Source organism: Carex rostrata, chromosome 14 (genome assembly GCF_964058835.1).
Source record: "Carex rostrata chromosome 14, lpCarRost1.2, whole genome shotgun sequence".
Classification (NCBI taxonomy): domain Eukaryota; kingdom Viridiplantae; phylum Streptophyta; class Magnoliopsida; order Poales; family Cyperaceae; genus Carex; species Carex rostrata.
Window position 1 is genome coordinate 4,354,841 of NC_135931.1, and position 22,033 is coordinate 4,376,873.

At 33.7% G+C, this 22,033-nt stretch overlaps 2 protein-coding genes across 5 annotated transcripts; both read left to right on the forward strand.

Annotated features, from left to right (window-relative positions):
• Positions 1 to 7,272: 7,272 nt before the first annotated feature.
• Positions 7,273 to 13,064, forward strand: LOC144564985 (Plasma-membrane choline transporter family protein). 2 transcript variants are annotated; one of them, XR_013514807.1, is made up of 7 exons: positions 7,273 to 7,553; positions 7,642 to 7,932; positions 9,692 to 9,986; positions 10,304 to 10,920; positions 11,145 to 11,378; positions 12,228 to 12,529; positions 12,582 to 13,064. XR_013514807.1 is itself a non-coding variant. In XM_078314590.1 (6 exons), the coding sequence occupies exons 1-6, from the start codon at positions 7,536 to 7,538 to the stop codon at positions 12,405 to 12,407; spliced, it is 1,635 nt and encodes a 544-aa protein (XP_078170716.1). In that variant the 5' UTR covers positions 7,273 to 7,535; the 3' UTR covers positions 12,408 to 13,064. The 2 variants fall into 2 exon arrangements, 1 of the variants encoding a protein (XP_078170716.1); XM_078314590.1 differs by having other exon boundaries at positions 12,228 to 13,064.
• A 3,404-nt stretch (positions 13,065 to 16,468) lies between these two features.
• Positions 16,469 to 21,012, forward strand: LOC144564986 (uncharacterized). Of its 3 annotated transcripts, none has more exons than XM_078314592.1 (7): positions 16,469 to 16,651; positions 18,540 to 18,656; positions 18,852 to 18,934; positions 19,032 to 19,118; positions 19,461 to 19,618; positions 20,156 to 20,287; positions 20,582 to 21,012. In XM_078314592.1, exons 2-7 carry the CDS (start codon positions 18,542 to 18,544, stop codon positions 20,769 to 20,771), a joined length of 765 nt encoding a protein of 254 aa, XP_078170718.1. In that variant the 5' UTR covers positions 16,469 to 16,651; positions 18,540 to 18,541; the 3' UTR covers positions 20,772 to 21,012. The 3 variants fall into 3 exon arrangements, with proteins under 3 accessions (XP_078170718.1, XP_078170717.1, XP_078170719.1); XM_078314591.1 differs by lacking the exon at positions 16,469 to 16,651 and adding an exon at positions 18,380 to 18,448; XM_078314593.1 differs by lacking the exon at positions 16,469 to 16,651 and adding an exon at positions 18,424 to 18,443.
• The last annotated feature ends 1,021 nt before the right edge of the window (positions 21,013 to 22,033 follow it).

The window sequence follows — 22,033 nt, forward strand, 5'->3', positions numbered from 1 at the left end:
GAATTTGAAAGAAGAAGACGTTTCGACCTCAAGAAAGTGTTCGATTATGCAACTTGAAGAAATTACTGCTGTGTCTACATTATCAGAGAAGAAAATCAGAAGGCCCACCTACTTGTTATTTGGGCGCGAATATATCAATTCGCATTATCTGACTTCACGTATCTTTTATTTCTAGACATGGCAAATTAGATGATTGTACAAGTAGCTCAATGTATAGGTTTTAATATTTTTCAATTTAAACAAAAAAATCATATGTAATAGCTACTTTGTAAATCATCGGATCAATGCAATTGCCTACGGGCTTTCAAACAAAAAAAAAATAAATAAATAATGACAATCATCTAAATTTGAAAATTATTTTGAATCTACTAGACTAGTAGTCTAGTAGATATTCATTTAGTAGTCTAATATCTTGATGTATCATGGAAAACAAGAAAATTATGTGCTATGATATAAAATCTGATTCAGGTAAGCTTTCGCAAATAGAATATGTTGTTTGGTGTAAACTCTCTGAAAATATGTACATGTAAGTCGGTTGGGTTCTTTTTTGTTCAATTGCATAAAAATCTTTTTGGTTATAAAATTAGCAAAAACTATATATGAATTTAGAGCGCAACATTTAATGTTTTTATAGTCTGATGTATCGGCGAATAGTAATCTAATAGGGGTATTTTGTGGGAAGAAACGGAAGGATAAAACCACATATGATGAAAATTAGTATTATAAGAGTTTATCTCAAGAACTCAATCACGAGAACTATAAGATTATGTTAGAATGAGTAAGACTGTTTCAGCTATAAAGAAAATATGAAAATAATAGTGCAAAGAAGTCACATCTTCTACATTTAAATTTAAAAATAAAATCAGACAAAAAAAAAATGCCCAAGTGCTCTTTTTTTGATTTTATCAGTCTGGAGCAAGTAACCAAATGTGGTCAGAATCCCCCCCTCCCGAGGTGCAATATACATAAACAGATGGTTTATATTAATTGCAGTCGGATCAAATTCAATCCGGTGCCGACTTTTGAGACTCGTATCAGATTAAATGATAAATCTCATCTCAACTACCTGGAGCCCGCATCATCTACATTAACTCAAAAGAGCATATTTCGAGTTGATGCATCTCAACCGTTGATTTTAAACAGAACCAATCCGATCACAGCATAAAATTCAGAAGAGTCTTTAATATTAGTGCAGATTTAATCCGCATTAATTTTAAAATAAATTGGACAGTCCAGTTGCATTAACTCAAAAGATTCTTTTATGAGTTAATGCAGAGGATACGAATTCAGCTACCTCGGGGGGATCCAAATTCATGCGGCTAGTTTCCCCTACGCTCTCTTTCGTTTTCAACTCTGGAGCACAGTTTAAAAGAAAGGAGTTTGTTTAAATGTTGTTAACTGAAGAAAAAAAAACAGACTTTCTTTTGCGTGTGGAAGCATCTAGCGAAGAGTAAGAGACTGAAAAGTCGTTTTTTCGCTTTCTTCGTGTCACAAAACTTAAATTCCATGCTTTTCTCTGAATTAATTAATCAGACAATTCACAAAATTCTCACCAAACCTCATAAAAGCCCTGGTAAAAAATTCCACTAATTTCTGTCCAACCCAGAAGACTTGAAAAGCCTCCTGTTTGATCCCCAAATGCGCTCCCGGACTAGAATCTTCACCAGATATAACTAAAAGCGGTGCCAAAACAATCGTTAACTTTGTTGATTAATGTTAGTCTCGAATTATCGCTTGGAAAGTGACAAGAAATGAGAGGTGAAAGCATCAATTTGACTAAGGCACGCCATCACAAATAATACCAACTTTCAAAAGGCTCGCTATCACGTAACCTAGTAACCTGGTAAGTGTCATATGCTGGGGGAATTCTATGAGGATATTTTCAATTTAAAAATTTATATCTGATAATAATATCGGAATCGAAAATGATTGAATAATGTCTATCTATTATCTGGACTTTAAGAATTTGATTTTGAGCTTCTGTCAAATAGTTTTTTGACATGAGCACTTGTATATTATAGTCCACGGCTATTACCAATTCATGCAAAATTAAAATTGTGCACGACTCTTTTTGCATCCTCCCCACCTGACACCTGCCTATGCACACAGTCATCTAAATTGGAAGAATTTTCAACGTGCATTTTAAACACCAAAGCAATTCCGTATTTTGTTCGGGTTAAGGCCCCAGAATATATATTCTAGGCTCCAATCTAGAATATTCCATTCGCATCCGTCTTACCATCTGGCCTAATTTAATTTGGAGTGCAAAGCACGATTGTAATTTACAACTGTATATTTGGAGAAGAGTCAGACTAATATATTTTCGGTAGCTTCAAGTTCAAAATTGATCCGATATTCTTCAAATGAAAAGTCAAATATGTTTAAACCGATCTTTTAAAAAAAAAATCGTTTACATATAAAATTTTAAAATTTTCAATTTATTTATCAAGTCAAGTGATTAAGAAATAAATTTTTGTGCGTATATTAATGTATAAGAAATAGTAAATAAATTTAAAAAAATTAAAAAATATCATCCTACAAGTTTTATATAATTAATTTACTGAACTACTTAAGTCAACATTTTGAATATAAAAATTTAAAATTTAGTTATATGACATTTCGCTCTAAATACTACGAAAAACATATTAGTAGTCTCAAGGACAAACTTTAATTAAATTATCTATGCTTGTCTGTACTAGGGGTGGCAACGAGATAGCTCGTCATGAGCTAGATTTAGCTTGAACTCATTACGAGATGGCTTGTCCGAGTCACAAGTGAGCTGACTTTAGAGGTCTGAGCTGAAATTTCAGCTTAAAATCGTGATGAGCTGGACCAAGTTAGCTCACAGGTTGATGAGCTAGTTCGCTGGGTCTGGTTAGACCTTGTTTAAGAAAAAAAAAATTCTACAAACTTTTGGGATTGAGTTGAACCGAGCTGAACAATATAAAATGCACACAAATTTCATACAAATTCACAAGCTGATGTCTAATCGAGCTAGCTCGCGAACTAACGAGTGAGCTAGATCCCAGCTTAAACTCATTAATTCTGAACTGAGCTAGTGACGAGCTGTCTCGTTAACAACTCATTCTAATAACGAGCAAAACGTTAACGAACATGTCAGATGTGAGGTATAATCGAGTCATGATCTTTTTTGCCACGTACCCCTGTACCAGCAAAGAACCATATTGCGGGCCTCACGTGGCAATTGAAGAATTGTTAACGAATCATTAATGTAAAAGAGCAATGAATTGCATTGGCCGAGTGCTTGGGTTGAACCCATGTGCTATCCGTCTAGGAGGTTTTATTTGACCACATGAGGTTGCACTATTACTGGTCGAAAGAAACGTGGAGAAACCCGCAATTTGTTTTCATAGGAAAAGCAAAAAATAAAAATATTAAAAATAAGAACGGTTGCAAAAAAATTTTAAAAACAGAAAGGTAGAATCAGCCCATGGTGTCGGAACGCCATGGCATCTCTCTCTTCAAATATGAAAAAAAATATATATATATTATAGTGGAATGCCATGACATGTATCTCTTCAAACCTGAAAAAAAAAATTATATATATTATAGTGGAACGCCATAAGCCAAGTTGGACTAAAATATATATATATATATATATATATATATATATTCTAAGTGGGACGTCATAAGCCATCTCAATCAACAAAAATAAAAAAAATACGGGACGCCATAAGCCCATGACATCCCATATTAATTGTTTTTCTTTTTTTCTTTTTTCCTGTAGAAATGAAATTTGGTATGGCGTTCGGCGTTCCTGCAGAATGCCATAGATCGATCCTGCCTTCTTGTTTTTCAAATTTTCCCGCAATGTTCTCATTTTTAATATTTTATTTTTTATTTTTCCTATGAATAAAAATTGCGGTGGAGAAACAGGCTCTCATTTGGTTATGCGTCATAAATGAACACATAATGTGCTGTCACAAATGACCAGAATTATTTATTTGCACGAGGTAGGCCTATCAAATTATAAGCTTCTTCAATCATACGCATAGCGCCTCCAGACAGCGCCCCCAATCAAATATCCCAATGTATTATAATTTATTATCTGTGCAGTTCAATGTTCTCCAATGGCGCCTAGCCGCCTACCTTGTGATTTGTTTGCTAAATTTCATCGTCTTGAATAAATAAATATGCTGAAAAACATACTAATAAAATAAAATATTAGTTTGCGTCAGAAACTTTTTTTAATTAAATATTTTTTAAAACAATAATGACACAAACAGATACAATGATAAAAAAAAAATGATTGATTGCACAATATTTCAACAAAGAAACAAACAGATAATTTGTTTTCAGATTATATTGCGCAGTGTTCTAAATAGTGCGCTATAACATTTTTGGACTCTAAACGCTAAGCTATAGCACTAACACACGCTATTTGAGTTACAGACGCTATAGTGGTAATAGCGGTCCGTTATAGCGCATAGTGTGTAGCGCAAATAGCGCGCGTTATGCAACATGAGTTTTTTTTTTTTCAATTTATATGGGCTTTAAAATAAATAAATGGTGAAGATATTGTTTAATTTTGATGAATATTACATTTTATCAAATTTAGGTCCACTATAATAAATTTTTCATTTTGTCCTTGATTTTTTTTTAACTGATAATAAATCAAATAAATAATTGTTAAATTATGGAAATTTTAGGGAATAACAAGAATTTCTTCAATGATCATTTGTTTATTTTACTAGAAGTATGAAATTTTTTTTCTTTTCAATTTCTAGGTTATTTTGAAATTTAAATAGAAAAAAAAGATAAATTATGTTATGATGTTGAAGATATTTTGAATAGAAAAAAGATCGATAGTTTATGATATTAGTATTACTATGGATATTTTGAGTCGCAATTTAGACTTTGTATTAGTTCAATATGAATATTATAATTTTTTAATCAATTTGGTATTATTTATTGTTCTATGAGACTAAATAATGTTGATATTTAGTACAAATATATAATATAATTTTTATAAAAATAAACAAAAACGCTATGTGGCATAGCTTTCGCTATAGCGATGCTATTCGCTGTAGCTTTTTTTGAAGGCTCCCCGCTATGACACGATAAACGCTATTTAGAACCTTAATATTGCGTCATAAGCACATTAAACACATAATTTTAATATAAGAAAAAAGAGCATGATATAGGAGTTATCCGATCAAAAAAATGAGGAGAGAGAAACTGGATCGGAGATGAATATCCTCGCAGCTTGGTCATGGACTTGATATTTCAGATAATATTTAATCTTTACAAATGAGGTGAGCTACACCTGTACCATCTTCAGTGGTACAACCACGAGCACTGTAAAATGACTTTACATCCCCTTAAATAAATATCTTTCACAAATTTCAAAACATATATGAGCCTTGACAAATTATTCATACTTACGTGGATCGGATAGCTCAGGGGTGGACTCAGTATAGAACTGGGGGCGGGTTAAATTTAGTGGTGATCTATCAGTATTGATCGACTTTGTTTCTCTTTAGAAATTTTTTTGTCCCCCTCTGGATATTTAATTTGTAATTTGAATTAAATTTAGTGTTAAAATCAAAATAAATTTCTTAAATTATGATTTATAATTAGAATTATAAGTCAAAGTATCATAAATTATAAGTCAGAATATTGGAAGATATAAGTCAAAGCATTGATTTTTTTATCAAATATCAAATTAGTTAATAGATTTAAATTCGATAAGTTATTTAAATCCGATTCGATATTTTTTTTTCTCCGGGATGAAAATTCTGGGTCTGCCCATGAGATAACTCGATGTATCATATTAAATTAGGTATATAATGTAATGCACTCTTAAAATATTATAAGGCAACCAACTAGCATAGTAGGCTGTGATCAAACTTTACCGCATGAGGCGCATGACTTGGTTTTATCACATTACCACATGTTTAATATTTGATAATATTAAATATACCGTCAAAGGGGCCCAATAAACCCCCTCGGAAGTAAAAATTAATTACATTATTTTAAGATGGAATCTCAACACGTTTATCTCTGAAATATAAATTTCAAAATTAAACATACAATATATGATTAAAAAAGTAATGCACGAGGAGAAGATTTTTAGTGTCATTTCATCAAATTTCACCTTTTTTTTATTTGCTTGTTTATTTTTCTGTCATTGTGCGAATATAATGTATAAGAACATCTTCATCCCACTTGTAATTAAAGGAATTGCAAATATTAATATGACAATTACAATTTCCAATTGAGAGATATAGAGCAATTGTTAATTTAGTAATCTTGCTAAAAAAGTGACACATCACAATTTACAATTGCTTTTAAAGTGTTATTAATTTCAACGATACACAAGAATAAATTGTAAAGACATAAGAAGCTTAAAATGTTTAATATGTCTCACAAATTGGAATAAAATGTAATTTTAGGGATGAAATGGATTGATAGTGATTGTCTGATTGATGAATAATTACTTGAATAGTGGTGTGGCAGCAAATTTTGTCTTTTGCAATTATAAAGATTAAAGATGGTGATGCTCTAAATAAGTAAAGTGATCTAATTTGCAATAAGGTTTCATTATTCAACAAAAACAAATTCTACGTGTAATCTATATTCTATGCAGGTTAATTACATTGAAATTTAATGTTTTCTGGTGTTGTATTTGGAATAATTAGCTCTGCGTTAGCCTCTAATTAATTATGGCATATCTATTTTTTAGTTTAAATTGTTACAATCATTATTGTTAGATTATGAAAAATTATGAAGGTTCTAAATAGCGCGCTATAGCGCCGCTACAGCATTTTCGAATCATAAAAGCTATGGCCCTATTGGCGTTATAGTATGCTATTTCGCACTATAGCAGTGCTATATGACCATAGCGTCATTTTTTTAACCATTCCTCTATAACGTGATAAATGCTATTTAAATCTTTGAAAATTATTCAAAATTATCATGATTATTCCAACGGTAGACTAATATATATACATTAAATGCTTTTAAATGAATATAGAAACATAAAAATTAAACGTTTGATTTTGGAAGAATATGTTAGAATTAGGATTCCAATAGTTCTAGTTTTGATTTTATTTTTTAAGCCAATTATATTGATTTTATGTTCTTTGGAAAAAAAAAAAAATCCTATAAAACGCCAGGTGTAACAAGTTGGGAGAGGCGTAACAGCCATCACACTAAACGCTCGTGCGCTCTGACATGCTGAGTAGGAAAGAAAACGAAAAAACAGTCTCCAAAGAAAACGCCACACCAACGGTCACAAAATTAGCGATGCCCCAATCTGGCAATGTCTCCCCTTTCATTTCTTCCCATCTCCACCAATCCCTCGTGGCTTCTAAGCGGATTGAGAGAGAGAGAGAGAGAGAGAGAGAAGAGATTGAGATAGATAGACAGATAATTACGAAAGCGACTAGGAGAGACGCAACCAAACGCAAACACACTAATTTACACAACCACACTACACCCCCTCATAGAGAGAGCAAGAGAGAGCTCCATTGATAGAAGCAAATTAAAAGAGCGAAATTCTTCCATCAGATATGGGCGCCATCGACCCAGTACGAACTCGTCTCTCTTTCTCTCAATTCTTAGAGCAACAGAAGATCTCCTTTCTTCTCATTCATTCTAATCACTTCATCTTTTCAGGCAACGGAAGCGGAAGCAGGAAAGGAAGAAAAGAGAGCTGTAGTAGAAAAAGAGGAGAAGAAACCCCGAGATGTTGAAGAAACAGAAAGGAAAGATGGAGACCCCCAAAGAGAAAAGGAGGTTGTGATGGCGGTGGATCCCACGGTACAGACTCAGAGCGATACCACAACGGCGTCTCGTCTCCAGACTCAGCGTGGGGTGCCTCCAATTCATGTGGTCATGCAACATGGTACCGGTTCTGCAGCTGTGCCTGTTCCTGTCCCCGTACCGGTCGGCTCTACCCCACCCCAGGTACTTATTTTTCTTTTCTTACACTATTAGTCGTACCGGTACCGGTACCGGTAACCGTCGCGCCTAGCAAATCCCAGTTATTTTAATTTAATTGTCACTTGACGGAAAAAAATCTGCTACGATCCTAAGGGGATTGTAAGGTCCTACGATTCTAAATCCAACCTTTCATTTGTTTTGAGATTCGTGCATAAAAACAACTTCTATAGAGATTCGTACAACTTCAAAAAATGAAAGGTTAGATTTAGAATCGTAGGACCCTACAATTTCTTAGGATCATAGCAGATTTATTTCGGTCAGTTGACCCCAGTCCTAGTGGGATTATTCTTTCCACTTTGTTGTCACCTTCCATTTTTTACTTCTTTATTTTTTTTGGAAGTTTATAATGATACCCTGAGTTGAAAAGTTTGCAAAAGCGACCGTCTTTCTTTCTAGCCTTTGCTGTATTGAAAAGTACCTTTCAAGTATTGATAATGAAAATTAAGATAGTAGACAGTACAACTGTGAACATTGTACTTGGCATATCAATATGCAAAAGTTGAGATAGCTTGCTGCATATTGATTTGGTTCTACGCGAGATCAGAAGATCTTACCAACAGCTTCTTTGGTTGGAAAATAAGAAAATAAAGAAAAAAGGAAGTGTCGTCACTCGTCAGTCTATTTAACTTTATATATATTGGTAGCTTTGTCTTTCTTTCTTTCTTAAAATTGTACATTGAAATTTATGAGGATACTAATTATGGGGATAGTTTTGTACACCAAAAGAAGCTAATTTCCGTGATACATTGTTACTCTGTGCAAAATTCTGAACCACCTAACCTGTGTAGTCTCTTTACTGTTAACTTAGTTTACAAGAGAGAAAAAAAGAGAGATAGAGACCGTTCACCACTTGAGATTCCATAGTCTGTCCGGTAGCTAACTTTTGTATATTCCTAGTGGATTAATTACTTTTACCTGGTTTATATACTAGCTGTCATTTTTTTACCTGGTTTATATACTAGCTATCAATTATTATTTTTCATTCAATGCAATTCTTATGTCTTGTTCTTTTTGTCTCTCTTGGGTAAAATTGATTGATTGATTGGTTCTACGTACAACAATCATGCCACACACTCCTCTCTACCTTACACCACTTCTAGAGAGAAGAATCTTCTCTTTTGATCAGTAGTAAAACCACACTTGAGCCTTTTCTCCCTCAATCGCAAAACCAAACCAATTAGCAAATTTATGTTACAGAATTTAGTGGCTCAATCAAGCAATATACTTCAGAGAATAATTTTAAGAACATATATATATGCAGCTGTAGCATATTGTTTGTAACAGAAAAGAGTGTAACATTTTTTATTTTTTTTTAAGGTTGTCGACAATTGTCGACAACGAATATATTTAAAAGAAAGTTTATTTACAAGATTCCTACTTAGCTCAAGAAAAGAGTGTAACATTGATTCACACATGCAGATAATGACAGTTCTCCCTTCATCCTTTGTATATAATATGCCATGTTTACTTTATAAGTAAAGTAAGTGTTGCCCTTATATACAGTATGCCTTTTGTTTCTGAATATTCCTGTCGGCAATTAGACAATTTTTTATGTTGTAGCCTTCATAGTCATACTTTATCGTTCATAATTTTATTTGGAGTAGACATACCTTTTGTTTGTTGAACATTTCTTCTTTTTAACTGAGGTGATCCTTTGCAGATACTGATAGTTATTGTTAGGTTACATAACAAACATGTCTAACTAACAACCACATAAATTCAGGTTCCGCTTTCCTCTCTAAATTCAAGGAACTACACAAATAAAATCTCCCTGTTTGTCTTCCTCCTCCATTTTGCGGCAGCAGCGGTAGGTGTGTGTTTTTTTGTGTACAAAAGCATTGAAGGAGCAGTTGAGCCCCATACTCACCGAGCCAGAAGGGACAAAAGTCTACTGCAGTACTGGGTCCCACCTATCGAATCTGCTGTGCTGCTCAGCATAATCTTGGCTTTCTCATGGCAGAAGGCTGTTCGCACCAAGCCGGAATTTATGGTCACTTTCATCCTCTGGTCTAGCTTCGGTAATATTTATTTCTTGATTTGTGAACTCTGGACCGACAACTTAATAATTAGTTTGTGTAAAAGTCCTAATTTAATTCTTTCAACAATATTTATTGGTGTAGAATCAATTAATGTATCAGTAATAAGTGCTAAAGGTGCAATAGTAATGGCTACTTATTATGATGCATAAAATATTTATTAAATGGTTCATGTTGTTTTGTCTTTTGACATTGTATTGTGTTTTTCAACCTTTAATCAAATATAAATTTACTGTCCTTGTAATGTAGCTTTGTAAATTGTGAGTACTTCCTAAATCACTCATGTTTTGGTTAAACAGTAATAACAATGGCAGCCGGGATCATGCTCCTCTGCTTCTCTCTCCCGGCCACTGCTGGCATAGGCGCGGCCCTAATCCTCTTTTCCATCGGCTCTGGTTTATATGCATGCTGGGTTACGCGCCGTATCGCCTTCACGGGCAAGATTTTCAAACAATCAATGATTCCTGTTTCCAAATTCAAAGGCCTAAATGGCCCTGCGTACCTCATGGTCAGCGCAGGTTTCATTTGGATGCTTCTCTGGTGCCTGGCCGTGATAGGCGCATTGGATTTCTACTATCCTCCTCTGACCATAATTTATCTCGTGCTAAGCCTTGCATGGACAGCTGAGGTTATGCGAAATGTAACGAACCTGACAGTTAGCCGTGTTATTGCTTTGTATTACCTAAGAGGGATGCAGTGCAGCACACAGTTCAGTTTCCAACGGGCTATTTCTCTTAATTTGGGAAGTGCATGTTTAGGATCTTTAGTCGTGCCTTCAATTGAGGCGCTTAGAATTTTAGCACGGGGGCTTAACTTGTTGGAAGGGGAGGATGAGTTCATGTTCTCTTGCGCGCATTGCTGTCTACGTGTGATGGAGTCAGTTTTTAATTATGGCAACAGCTGGGCCTTTGTCCATGTAAGCTTTTGTATACCATTGATTTGTCTAATATTAATTACCAATTTGGTTTCATTGTAAGAATATAAATACAAACCCCCCTAGCCCTTCAGCAGCATTTTGAATGACAGTTTGTGGCATGGGGAATTGGTAGGAAGCTTCAGGCACAGAATAAGCTCATTTAATGCCATAGCTTTGTATTGTTTCTAACATTTTTGTTGCTCATAATTTATTTCTTATGTTAGATAGCGGCATATGGAAAAGGTTTTGTGACGGCATCAATAAGCACATGGCGGCAGTTCCAGCAGCAGGGAATGGGGGAGTTGGTCGACTCTGACATCACTAGCTCTGTTTGTTTTCTGACTGGGGTCTCAAGTGGGGCCCTCTGTGTGATTCTTTCCGCTTCATGGACCTTCGTAACGTACCGGCATTACACTGCTACTGTTTCACTCATAGCCTTCTTCATTGGATATCTCATGGTATGAATTTGTCTTCTTCTATTATTGCAAAGTTATAATTTATTTTATTTTTATTTGATAACAAAGTATATATTTTTGTACATATTCATATGATTGATTGCTAGGGACAAGCTCACAACTAATTGTTGGTTGTTCAGTCATTAGTTCCTGGCGTCATATACAAATCAATATCTGAAGAAAAATGTGAATTTTTTAATTTTTTAAAGGACCCGACCTTTCGAATTTAACTGATAGAACAATACCAAGCGAAAACTTTGCAGTTTATTCTCAACTACCATTTAATTTAACCAAAATGAAATTGGGGTCCTTAGCTGTATAATTAAATTCTCCGTATCTTTTTGTAATATTTTATTGTACTACCTTCATACAACTGCATGTAATATAATAATGCCACATGATAACCATCAAAAAAAAAATAATGCCACATGATACTTCAAACACATGGTACATAGACGCTATTTTAGTGTCACATGGTAATTTGTAATATTATATTGCTTGGTCATTAGGTGCCTTCTACAATATAAAAGTATGCATTTGATTGGATAGGTGAGGTTATAGATTAGTTAATTGTGCTCCAACCATTTTAAATAGTTTTCACACTACCAATTGGGGCTGGCTGTATGATTCCTTTTCTTTTCAATGCCTTATGTTATATTAGAACAATGGAACCTAATTTAGTTATGTTAATTCTGGCAGCTGTCATATTTTATATTCTGAGGTCAGGTCTAAAATTATAATAACATCAAAGGGTACTTGTTTCTTTTGCCATATGCTGCTTCTTTTTTTCTTTGTTCTTTTTAAATGATTCATCCCTATGTAAAACTTATATGACATGTGATATGAATGCAGACAAGAATCGGTATGGCATTGCCTCAAGCTTGTGTCGCATGTTACTACGTTTGCTATGCTGAAAACCCGGGCTCAAGGCCGTTCGACAATACCATACCGGACCGGCTAGAACGGATCCATACCGACCATGAAGCTATAGCACCTACCCCTCGCTTCCCTCGCCGAATAGCCAGAACCTAAACCATTAATCAGGATATATTTCCATCCCACCAATTTGTAGCGAGTAAGAAAGCACAGCCCCATTAAGAGATTTGCGCTACACAAGAGATACAGAGGGGTGTGATATCTAAAGAGGAAGAAAAGTCATGGCCTCGAAAAAGAAAAAGAATGATCAGAGACTGGTTTATATATCAGCTATCACGCCTGATAATAATCTCTTTCTTGATAGCATTTCGGTGGACGCAGTTGCCTGGAAATGTAAGTGCAGCAACTGAGGTTGCAGGAAAAATATGGAAGGATGTAATAGTTTTTGCTGCACGTGGAACGCATGTTGAGAATTGGGAGTATTATTGGTTTGACTGGGTGATGACTCCAGACTCAGAGCAAATAGTAGCAGAGCGGTAAAGACATTGACACAGCTGATTAATTTCTCTATACATCAATCATATAGTTATTTATTTTGTTTTTATTAATTGTGCACGGGATGAAGTCAACAACTCTGTAAATAATTTTGCCTAGAGCACAGCGGCAGGTTTGGAGAGGAGAGGATTTTTTTTGTTAACATTTGAGCGTATGTATTAATTTTGTCAATAGCGAATACTTGTAAATTATTGCATTCATACATTTGAAGTATAATTTTATTATTCCGGTAAAAATAAAGACGCTGTTATTGTTTTTTTTTTTTAGGAAGGTCCTATTTAATATATAGGAAGCCACTATTATCAAAGATTGTGAAAAATTGATAATCATTCTTTGTCTAATGACAAAGTCCCGAATTTTTTATAAATATCCAAAAAAATAATTAAATTTCAAAAACTAACCACAAAGTTATGCAAGACTGTGAAATCTACCCAAACCAAAATTTTTTTTTGTAGTAATTCAGTCTAAAACCGTAAAAAAAAAATTGCGGCTTTAGAATTCCAAAACCATAGTTTAAAAAAAACGCAAAATTTTTTTGCAGTTTCAATTTTTTTTTATCATTTTTCAGATTTTTTTATTTAAATTGAAATATTTATAATTTATTTATTTTTTGTATTGAAATATTAGAAATATTTCTTTGAAAATAGATGAAATACTATATAATTTGATTTATTAGAAAGATTGCTACAAATAACCCGGATCAACATTTTTTATGTCGGATTTTTTGCAACTGTAAGAAAAATGAATATATTTCTTTGTGTTATTGGAAAAAAAATAAAAATACTTGGATTCTCAGTTATTGATTCCGGTTCAAAAGTCACTTCTAAGTAAATACAAAAAAAATATTATCTTTCTAATGCATTTAATTTCTACAAAGTTATATCTATTTTTGAAAAAAAAAATTCAAGTTATTTAATGATTGTTATTTTAAAGAATTCTCAAAATAGATACAACTTTTTATAAATTAAATGCACTAAATTAAATGTACTAGAAGAATCACAATATTTTCTGTATTATCTAGAAATGACTTTTATGAGATGTTCTCATACATCTCAAATATGTAAACAAAAGTACCACAATTTAAAATTTAATTTTTTTTAGCAATATAGATGTTCTCAGTGTCGGTCAAGCTTCAATAGAACAGAAAAGTTGGTGTCTGGAATATGAGATGTATTTGATTTTTGATGGTTTATTAACTTTAGAGTTCAATGAGAAAATTTTCAATTACAATTTCTTTTATGGATATACATCATATTTTTCCATATTAAATAATATCCAGTTGAGTATCTGGCTATGTATCCCAAAAATCTCAAAATGTAATAATTGATCAAACTCGGCCATTCTCTGGGCCCCTTATCTTTGATCAAATACAGCGGTTCACATTGCTCAAGCACAACAAATATCAATAGTTGTGCTCATGCATTCTTCCAAGTTGAAAAGTAGCTGAATGTATCCTAGTTATTCTTTTTTCTTTTGATGCTAATATTATAATTTAAATTATTACAATCTTGATAATATATTTTTAAATTAATTTTCAAAATAAATAAGTAAATAATATATACGCAGCTGATTTATTAATTAGTTGTGTCACACTCCAAATACAAATACAAATATAACAGTCTATCGCATATATTTATTAAAACATATACGTAAGACAGTAGATTTTTTATACGCATTACCATCAACACTATTACATATTAATCATAACCTAATATTTCTTACAAGATTTATCTGATAGAATATTGCAAATTATTTTTTAGTAAAACCTACTGCATCCTGTTAATTTCAAACCCAAAAACCCACTTTTATGTGGTCATGTTGTCATATTCAAATTCAGAACCATCTCTCTTTGTCCGTGTAATGAACTTAGAAATAACTCAAAGGATGAGAGGGTGAGAAATAATAATAATAATAATTTTCAGTGCGAATTTGTCACAATTAGATTACTGGACTTGTAATCAATCTATATACATAATTAAATCATTACCACTTTTGAGTCTAATGCATGTCGGTCATTTGATTAGGATTAGAGTCAATCCGCTTCCTACCTATGACGCACAAAATCCTTTAATATTAGTGCAGAAATCTCAATCAGACAGTTCAAATCTATTAACTCAAGATGAGTAAATGCAGAGGATACGCGTTTGGATTGATTGAGACTTTGAGAGAGACTTAGTTCAGATATGTCCCAGCCAACTTATGCACAACGCACATTTTGTGGCATAATTTTGACTTCTTTTTCAGAGTGATGGAGGTTATATATGTACGTACAATCCTATATCAATTTTCACTGCAGTACTGAACAAAATTCCAATGTCATTTCCTTCAATACATTACTTTATTTTAATATAATTTCTTTTGTTGTTTCGATACAGGGAGCAGGGGAATTAATTTGGACGGCGTTGAATACTACAATAACCTAATTAATTAACTATACAATAATTTCATTAATATTCACTTGAACAAGCTAATTCCTCTAATTGTTGTCATAGTAAATACATCTCCAAGTAAAAACCAGCAGCATTGAAAATTGAAAATAGAGCAAAGTTAGTATGTGTTGTGCTTACTAAGAGTCTGTTCGGCCGTCTGTAAGGAACGAGAATGGGAAGGGAAATGAAAATTTTTGAATGGCCGAAATACTGTGCGCATGGGCTGATTTTCGCAAAGTTTGAGTGATTTTTTTTTCCTCAAGCGCATAGTAAACAACCAAACAGGCTCTAAGAAGATTTGATGAGCACAACTCTAAAAATATATCGTATTGGCTTCGACGAATCCAAATTGTTAAAATTCAACTACTTTATTTAGTAATGCATGTACATATAAAATTTTCAAATTAATTATGCAAATTCATTTAGTATAAAGTCAAGTAGTTAAAATAATAAAATTTTATAAATTTTACAAGTTATTTTAATACATCATTTTTCGGTTGTTTTGTTTTCTTTTTTTGGAATCGCCTTCGATCGCCTCAAATTCGATTTTTTGTCTCGCTCTCGTTTTCTCAAATATTCAAATCTTTCTCATTAATAAAAATCACAGTTCATTTCTTGTGTATTCCGGTTCCGATTCCAAATTGTGTGTGTTAGCCGTTGTGGGACTACTCCTGTGCAGTCCTTGTCTGCCAATAAACTATTGGGAAAATTTCTAGTGTATCCATCCAAACTTTCGAAATAGTCAATTTTCTCATCAAAATATTGAAATTTCTTATTTCTCCATTCAAAGTTGAAATCCTTTCTTATTTGTCCATGTGTTGATTAAATCTGAAATTCTAAGCTTAATTTATAATTTAATTTTGATTTAAAATTTAAATATCTATTTTGTCCTTCTCCTAAAATTGAGATCTCCTTCTTTATTCCATTGCTGCCAATGGTGTTTCCACCAAAGAATCCCTACCCATCTCAGTCCCAGTAGAAGAACATTTATGCAAACTTTATTTACATTTTCTGAACTTAGAATGTTTATTTTATAATACGAACGGGCTCAATGGTTCAATATAAATTTTATCATTGGATCAAATCTGAACAGGAAAAGTTTGGTTATGTTCATTTAGCGGCCCATTTGGACAGTTTCGAGCAGCCCGTTTGAGTAGGTTTTGAACAGATCGAATTAGAGAGTCACAGACCCTAGCGATATCGCCTCTAATGGAGTCCGATCTCTCTCTCTTTCTCCTTTCGCCTCTCCGCCTTTCCGCCGTCGCCTCTCTGCTTCGCCTCTAACCTAGTCGCCGTCGCCTCTCTACTCAGCCTAGCGATATCGCCTCTAACCTAGTCGCGTTGCCTCTCCGCTGTCGCCTCTCTGCTCAGCCTCTCTCCTCCTCCGCTGTTCCGTTGCCTATCTCCTCTCTCCAGGTAATTTTCTTCTCCGTCATATCAAAGCCGTATCAGATCAGATGGGTACCATTAATTGTTGGGTTGTTCAGGTTGTGGTGTACCATTGTTGGGACCAACTTGAATTTTCGTGTCAAGATCGTCTCTCTCTTTTGTCATGCATGATCTACACACAATGGTGAGAGACTCAGAGGCATTTTGTGTTCATAGAGTCATAGATAAAAAAAAGTCCAATTCCATTTGCTATATTCTTATTATTTTTCTTTAATTTTGTTTAAAGGGTGGAAATTTTGTTCAAATTAGAGCTTTGAATAAGCCTCTGTCAACTGTTCAACCAGTGTTAAAATTCTTGCAAACAATTTAAATCTGTTTAAATTTATTAAGTTTTAAATGGTTGACATAAATCACAAGGACTTTAAATCAAATTTGTCTAAAGTCTTCGAACAAAATTTAATATCTGTTTTTAATTCTTTGACTAAACACTTGAGAGACCGCCATAGATTCTGATAATTTATTGACTTTGTCTCGTGTCAACTATTTAGATGAATTCATTTTTTTAATGAATTGACTTTAATTGGAATGAATAAAATTAAAAATGGTTTGAGTTGGACAAATCAAATTGAGAAGTCAGATTCTTTTGCACGTGCATTCTTCTTCTTCTTTTATTGTAGCGCAAGATATTCATCCAAGTCCAACCTCCTTACTGTTGTACAAAGCCTTACTGTTTTACAAAGTCCAAATTTAGAGTTGCAATTACATAGCCGGTTCAACTGCAAATTATGATGAACTACTCTGTGCAAGTACAAAAGGATAGTGTAATTACTACTCTGTGTAACAACAGCATATTGCCAACCCTGTCCTGTACCAGTTCTGTTTCCGTCCATCTCAATCTTCAATTCACTGAGTCCCCTAAACAAGTGATTAATGACTGACCTACAGGTGCTTACAAGTGATGAACTCAGATTTTCTCAATGCTGACTAATGTAATTTTTCAGCGTATGTACTTACATTAGTCAGCATTGAGATTGGATACTTGGATTTGTTGAAAGAGATGAACTCAGATTTGTTTATCTAGGATAATTTGTCTAATGTTTGAGATTGGATTTTAATTATTGTGAAACAATTTGCAAATTAGATTTTGTTTGAAATTGCAATTGGATTTTAAACTCTTGTTGTTGACAGAATTGGAGTTCGGATTTGTTGGAAAAAATTCATGTACTTCGTAGAAATTTTCTATTATGGTGTATGTTAGATCTGTCTAATTTTAAACTCTTATTATATATTATGATGTATGTTAGATCAGTCTAATTTCCATTTTAAACAATATTCGGATTTGCTGACAAAATCAGATTTGCCTAATTTCCATTATATATTATGTTGTATGCTGTATGTTAGAAAAATCTGAACTGGACCTGATTGTGTTTATGATTTGGTATTCTTATATTAGTTGATGATGTGTTTATGATTTGGTTCATAAGTTGTCCAAAGTTGGGCCCGATTGGTTGTCCATGGTTCAGCCCAGTTCAACGGAACTAGGCTTGTTCCGAACAGGGCTCAGTTTTGAACAACACTGAACGGGCTGAACATGGGCTTGAAGAACTTTGTTTTGGGCCGATCATGAACAGGGCTTGTTCCATCCAATTTCGGTCTGGACCGGTCATGAACAGGGCTTTTGTTCATTAGCAGCCCTCGTACAAGGTGCTAACTTTAAGTAAGGTACTTCCCACAATATGGAATGGCCACTACCTTGCTCCGTCTCTGGTCAATTTGGCCAATTTGTAAGAGAATGCTTTTGAATTGGCCAATTTGGACAGTAAGGTGATTTTTAGGGTTTGTGACTTGGTAACCGAGATTACAATAGCTAACCTGATTCTAGGGTTTATGATTTGTAAATTTTATGACATTTCAGGCATGGAATTGGAGCAGTTGGTAAATCAAACGAAACAATGGATTAGTGAACAGCCGGTTGAACAGATATACGCTGCTGGAGCTGTTCTTCTTGTAACTTTTGCCGTTTTCCTCATCTGTGAGTTATTTCTACCATTCTTATAGGTTCTTAACATGTTTTTCCATGTTATTAGAAAAGGTAAATTTAGACCGAATTGTAATCACAGCGCTAGCAGTCATTTTACTTATTTAATTCTTAAGTCTAGGAATTTCATAAGAACATTTTGGATATGATTTCTTTTGTATTAATACATTGTCACTGATTTTATTGCAGTGTCTTTCTTAAGGACTTCCAAATCGAACACTATACTTCTAGCTGGCCTTAGTGGCAGTGGAAAAACTGTTCTTTTCTACCAGGTAAATTTTAACTTATGCATGGTCATTTTACTTGTTAAATTTGGATAGAATCCACATAGGCTATATAAGAGTCAAATTTATTTTCTCATTTTTTTAGCTTCGTGATGGGTCCCCGCACCAAGGCACAGTAACTTCAATGGAGCCAAATGATGATACCTTTGTGTTGCATTCCGACTTATCTGAGGTAACATTATTGTAATTTTCTATTAATTATGAACTCAAGTGCCCATTTTTGTTTGTGCTGTTAGCTAAGTGTACTTGATGCTGTACACTCCAATAGTGTAGCGTATACTGTGTACTTCCAGAATTCTTGATGTTATTATTTTTTTTTTTCTAAATGCTTTCTTGGGAGCTTTATTTGGGTGTCTGTATTGTAAAGCTTAAATGGATCAAAATGTACCCGAAATAAATGCATGCAAGCTTAAACTAAGAATTATGAGATCCTTTTTGCAAGTTTGGCACTGAAGGCATTTCCTGGGATTTATATTGCGAGTTGTTTTCTTTTGGTTTTTTCTTGGTGAGACAGGAAAATCAAAAGAAAAAGGCGGTACCAGTGCACTTGATAGATGTACCAGGCCATCCAAGGCTGAAGCCAAAGCTTGACGAGTACCTTCCTCAAGCTGCCGGCCTTGTTTTCACTGTTGATGCGCAAGATTTCTTGTACAATTACCAAGCTGCTGCAGAGTAATTCCCCCATCTTTCTTTATCCAATTTTCCACCTTATTCAATTGTGGGAATTATTGTACTGTTCTTGTGCCTGTGCATTGCAACATCTACCTTCTCCATGCGTAGTTCCTTTTGTTGGTTACTGGACATTTATACCATTCTTGTGCCTATTGGTTTAGGTATGTATCGTAGATATCTATTTATCAAACCACTATCTTGATTTCTTTATTTGTTGTTCTTGCTGTTGATTTTGATGTTACATGTTTCCTCCCAAAGTCTTTATCCAAAAATATCAACTGAACAGTCAATAATGCAACTGTGTCTTATGCTGGACCTTTTTTAGTCCTTTCTTTGGTGGTAGGAAGGGTTTGAGGTTTTCACATCAATTAAGTTTAGATGTTGGTTAAGCAGCATAATTTGGCCCCTAAAGTTACAGAAGTATTGAATTGATATAGGTAAGGTGATAGAGCTGGTTTTATCTGGTAATGCAGTCAAGGTTTCCTCTGGTTTACTATAGAACTTACCTTTTGTCCCTGTTCTCTGTATTTTTGGAAGGTACCTGTATGACATACTGACAAAGGCAATTGTGGTGAAAAAAAAGATACCTCTGCTGATACTATGCAACAAGACTGATAAAGTGACAGCACACTCTAAGGAGTTCATTAAGAAGCAGCTTGAGAAGGAAATGTATATTTCTCCTCCCTTTCCTACTTTAGCTCAATATTTCACTCAGCCTTTTCTTTTTCTTTTATTTAGATTATACACATGTTATAAAAGTCATAGCTTTAATAACTGCTGCATCAGAAGTGGTTTGATTCAAGGGTGCAATATCAGTTTTTTTGTTGTGGATAGGATAGGTAATTTACCCTACTGGTGCAGTCTACCATTTCTCATGTTGTTCATGTAATAAATGTTAGTAATTTGTCGAGTATAACAGAATAGTATGAAAATCTTTTTTTTCCCTCTTATTGTTAATTTTAGCGATAAGCTGAGGGCATCCAGGAATGCTATATCAACTGCTGATGTCACTGATGAGGTGGTGCTTGGCACACATGGCACTCCCTTCTCATTTTCTCAGTGCCAGAACAGGGTTACTGTGGCTGAGTCATCTGGTCTGACTGGCAACGTCTCTCAGGTCGAGCAATTTATCAAAGAGAATGTTAGAAGCTGACATTGGGGTTTGAATTTTTGTGGATTCTTAACTGCTTCATCAGGAGCGTAGTTCTAACCCGTTGGGTTCTTATTTTTAAAAACCTAGTTATTTGTTGGAGCTATATTTTAGTTGTGCAGAGATTTTTGGAGCATCTTCTTATTTTGTGATTGCGGAAATTACATCCCTTTTATTTTCGGATTTTTTTTATGGGTTTTAATATGTTTTGGATTGTTGAAACCCGAGCACTATTTGTCAGGAATTGTAGTTATGATTCTGATTATGGTTCTTTTCTTGTCTTTTTAGTTGTGTCAGCTTCTTTAGGCACTCAGGTATATCATGCAAAGCTTGTTTGTTCGGTCAAGAGGTAGTATAGTTGTTTCATTGATTGATTTGATTTGGATGAGGTGAGTTTTGAGATTCTCTCTTTTAACCTTCAAAACATTTTTTTCATGAAATGCAACCACCAAAAGCGGCCTGAAGGGAATCTTTGCTGTAGGATTTAAAAAAAAAAAAAATTTAGCATAGGGGTATAGATTTGCAAATGTAGTGCAGGCGTTAGCAGTTAGCACTGCCTTGCATTTTTTGCAATTTTTTATTTCACAGGATACTAGGTTTTTTATATATAAAAAATACTACCATTCATGGTTATATTATTACGTAAAGGCTCAATAATTTTTAATTTGATATATATTTTTTGTTTCTCATTAATTTGATATGTATGTTATTGATATTATTTTTTTTTGCTTCCCATTAATTTGAAATGTTGAATTTGTTAATTATAAGAGAATAAATATAAGGTCTTCAAATGCCAAATTAAAATTGTTGAAATATCTACTTTCAAGTGATATGTTTATATATAAAATTTATAAATTTTTGAATTAATTTAGTATAGAGTAAAGCGATTAAAAGAAAGAAGGTATATCAGTTAAATTTAATGCATTCATTTATTATTATTTTTATCACTTTACTCAAATTATATCCAAAAAAAAAAAAAAATTTAGTATGTAAGCTTTAGTTTGAATGCCACTTAATTTAGTATGTAAGTAACTATGCAGATATCATAGGTGGTAAATAGTATGAAGGATTTGATTGATTAGAGCCGAATTGTACATTTCTGGACCTATGGGTCAAGTATATATCGTTCATATACTTTTTACGAGTTCATTCTTGAAATATAAACTGGCTAGAGTTACCTCGAGCCACCTTTCTCACTTTTCGTACTAGGGTAGGCATAAATAAACCAACGTAGGTGCAACCGCAGGCAAATAGCACTTCTCATT

Coding starts and splice junctions, on each gene's coding strand:
- LOC144564985 (XM_078314590.1), top strand. Junction 10,921..11,144: donor ACAGCTGGGCCTTTGTCCAT/GTAAGCTTTTGT, acceptor TTCTTATGTTAG/ATAGCGGCATATGGAAAAGG. Junction 11,379..12,227: donor TCTTCATTGGATATCTCATG/GTATGAATTTGT, acceptor ATATGAATGCAG/ACAAGAATCGGTATGGCATT.
- LOC144564986 (XM_078314592.1), top strand. CDS start 18,542: ATGGAATTGGAGCAGTTGGTAAATCAAACGAAACAATGGATTAGTGAA. Junction 18,657..18,851: donor TTTTGCCGTTTTCCTCATCT/GTGAGTTATTTC, acceptor ATTTTATTGCAG/TGTCTTTCTTAAGGACTTCC. Junction 19,119..19,460: donor TGCATTCCGACTTATCTGAG/GTAACATTATTG, acceptor TTGGTGAGACAG/GAAAATCAAAAGAAAAAGGC.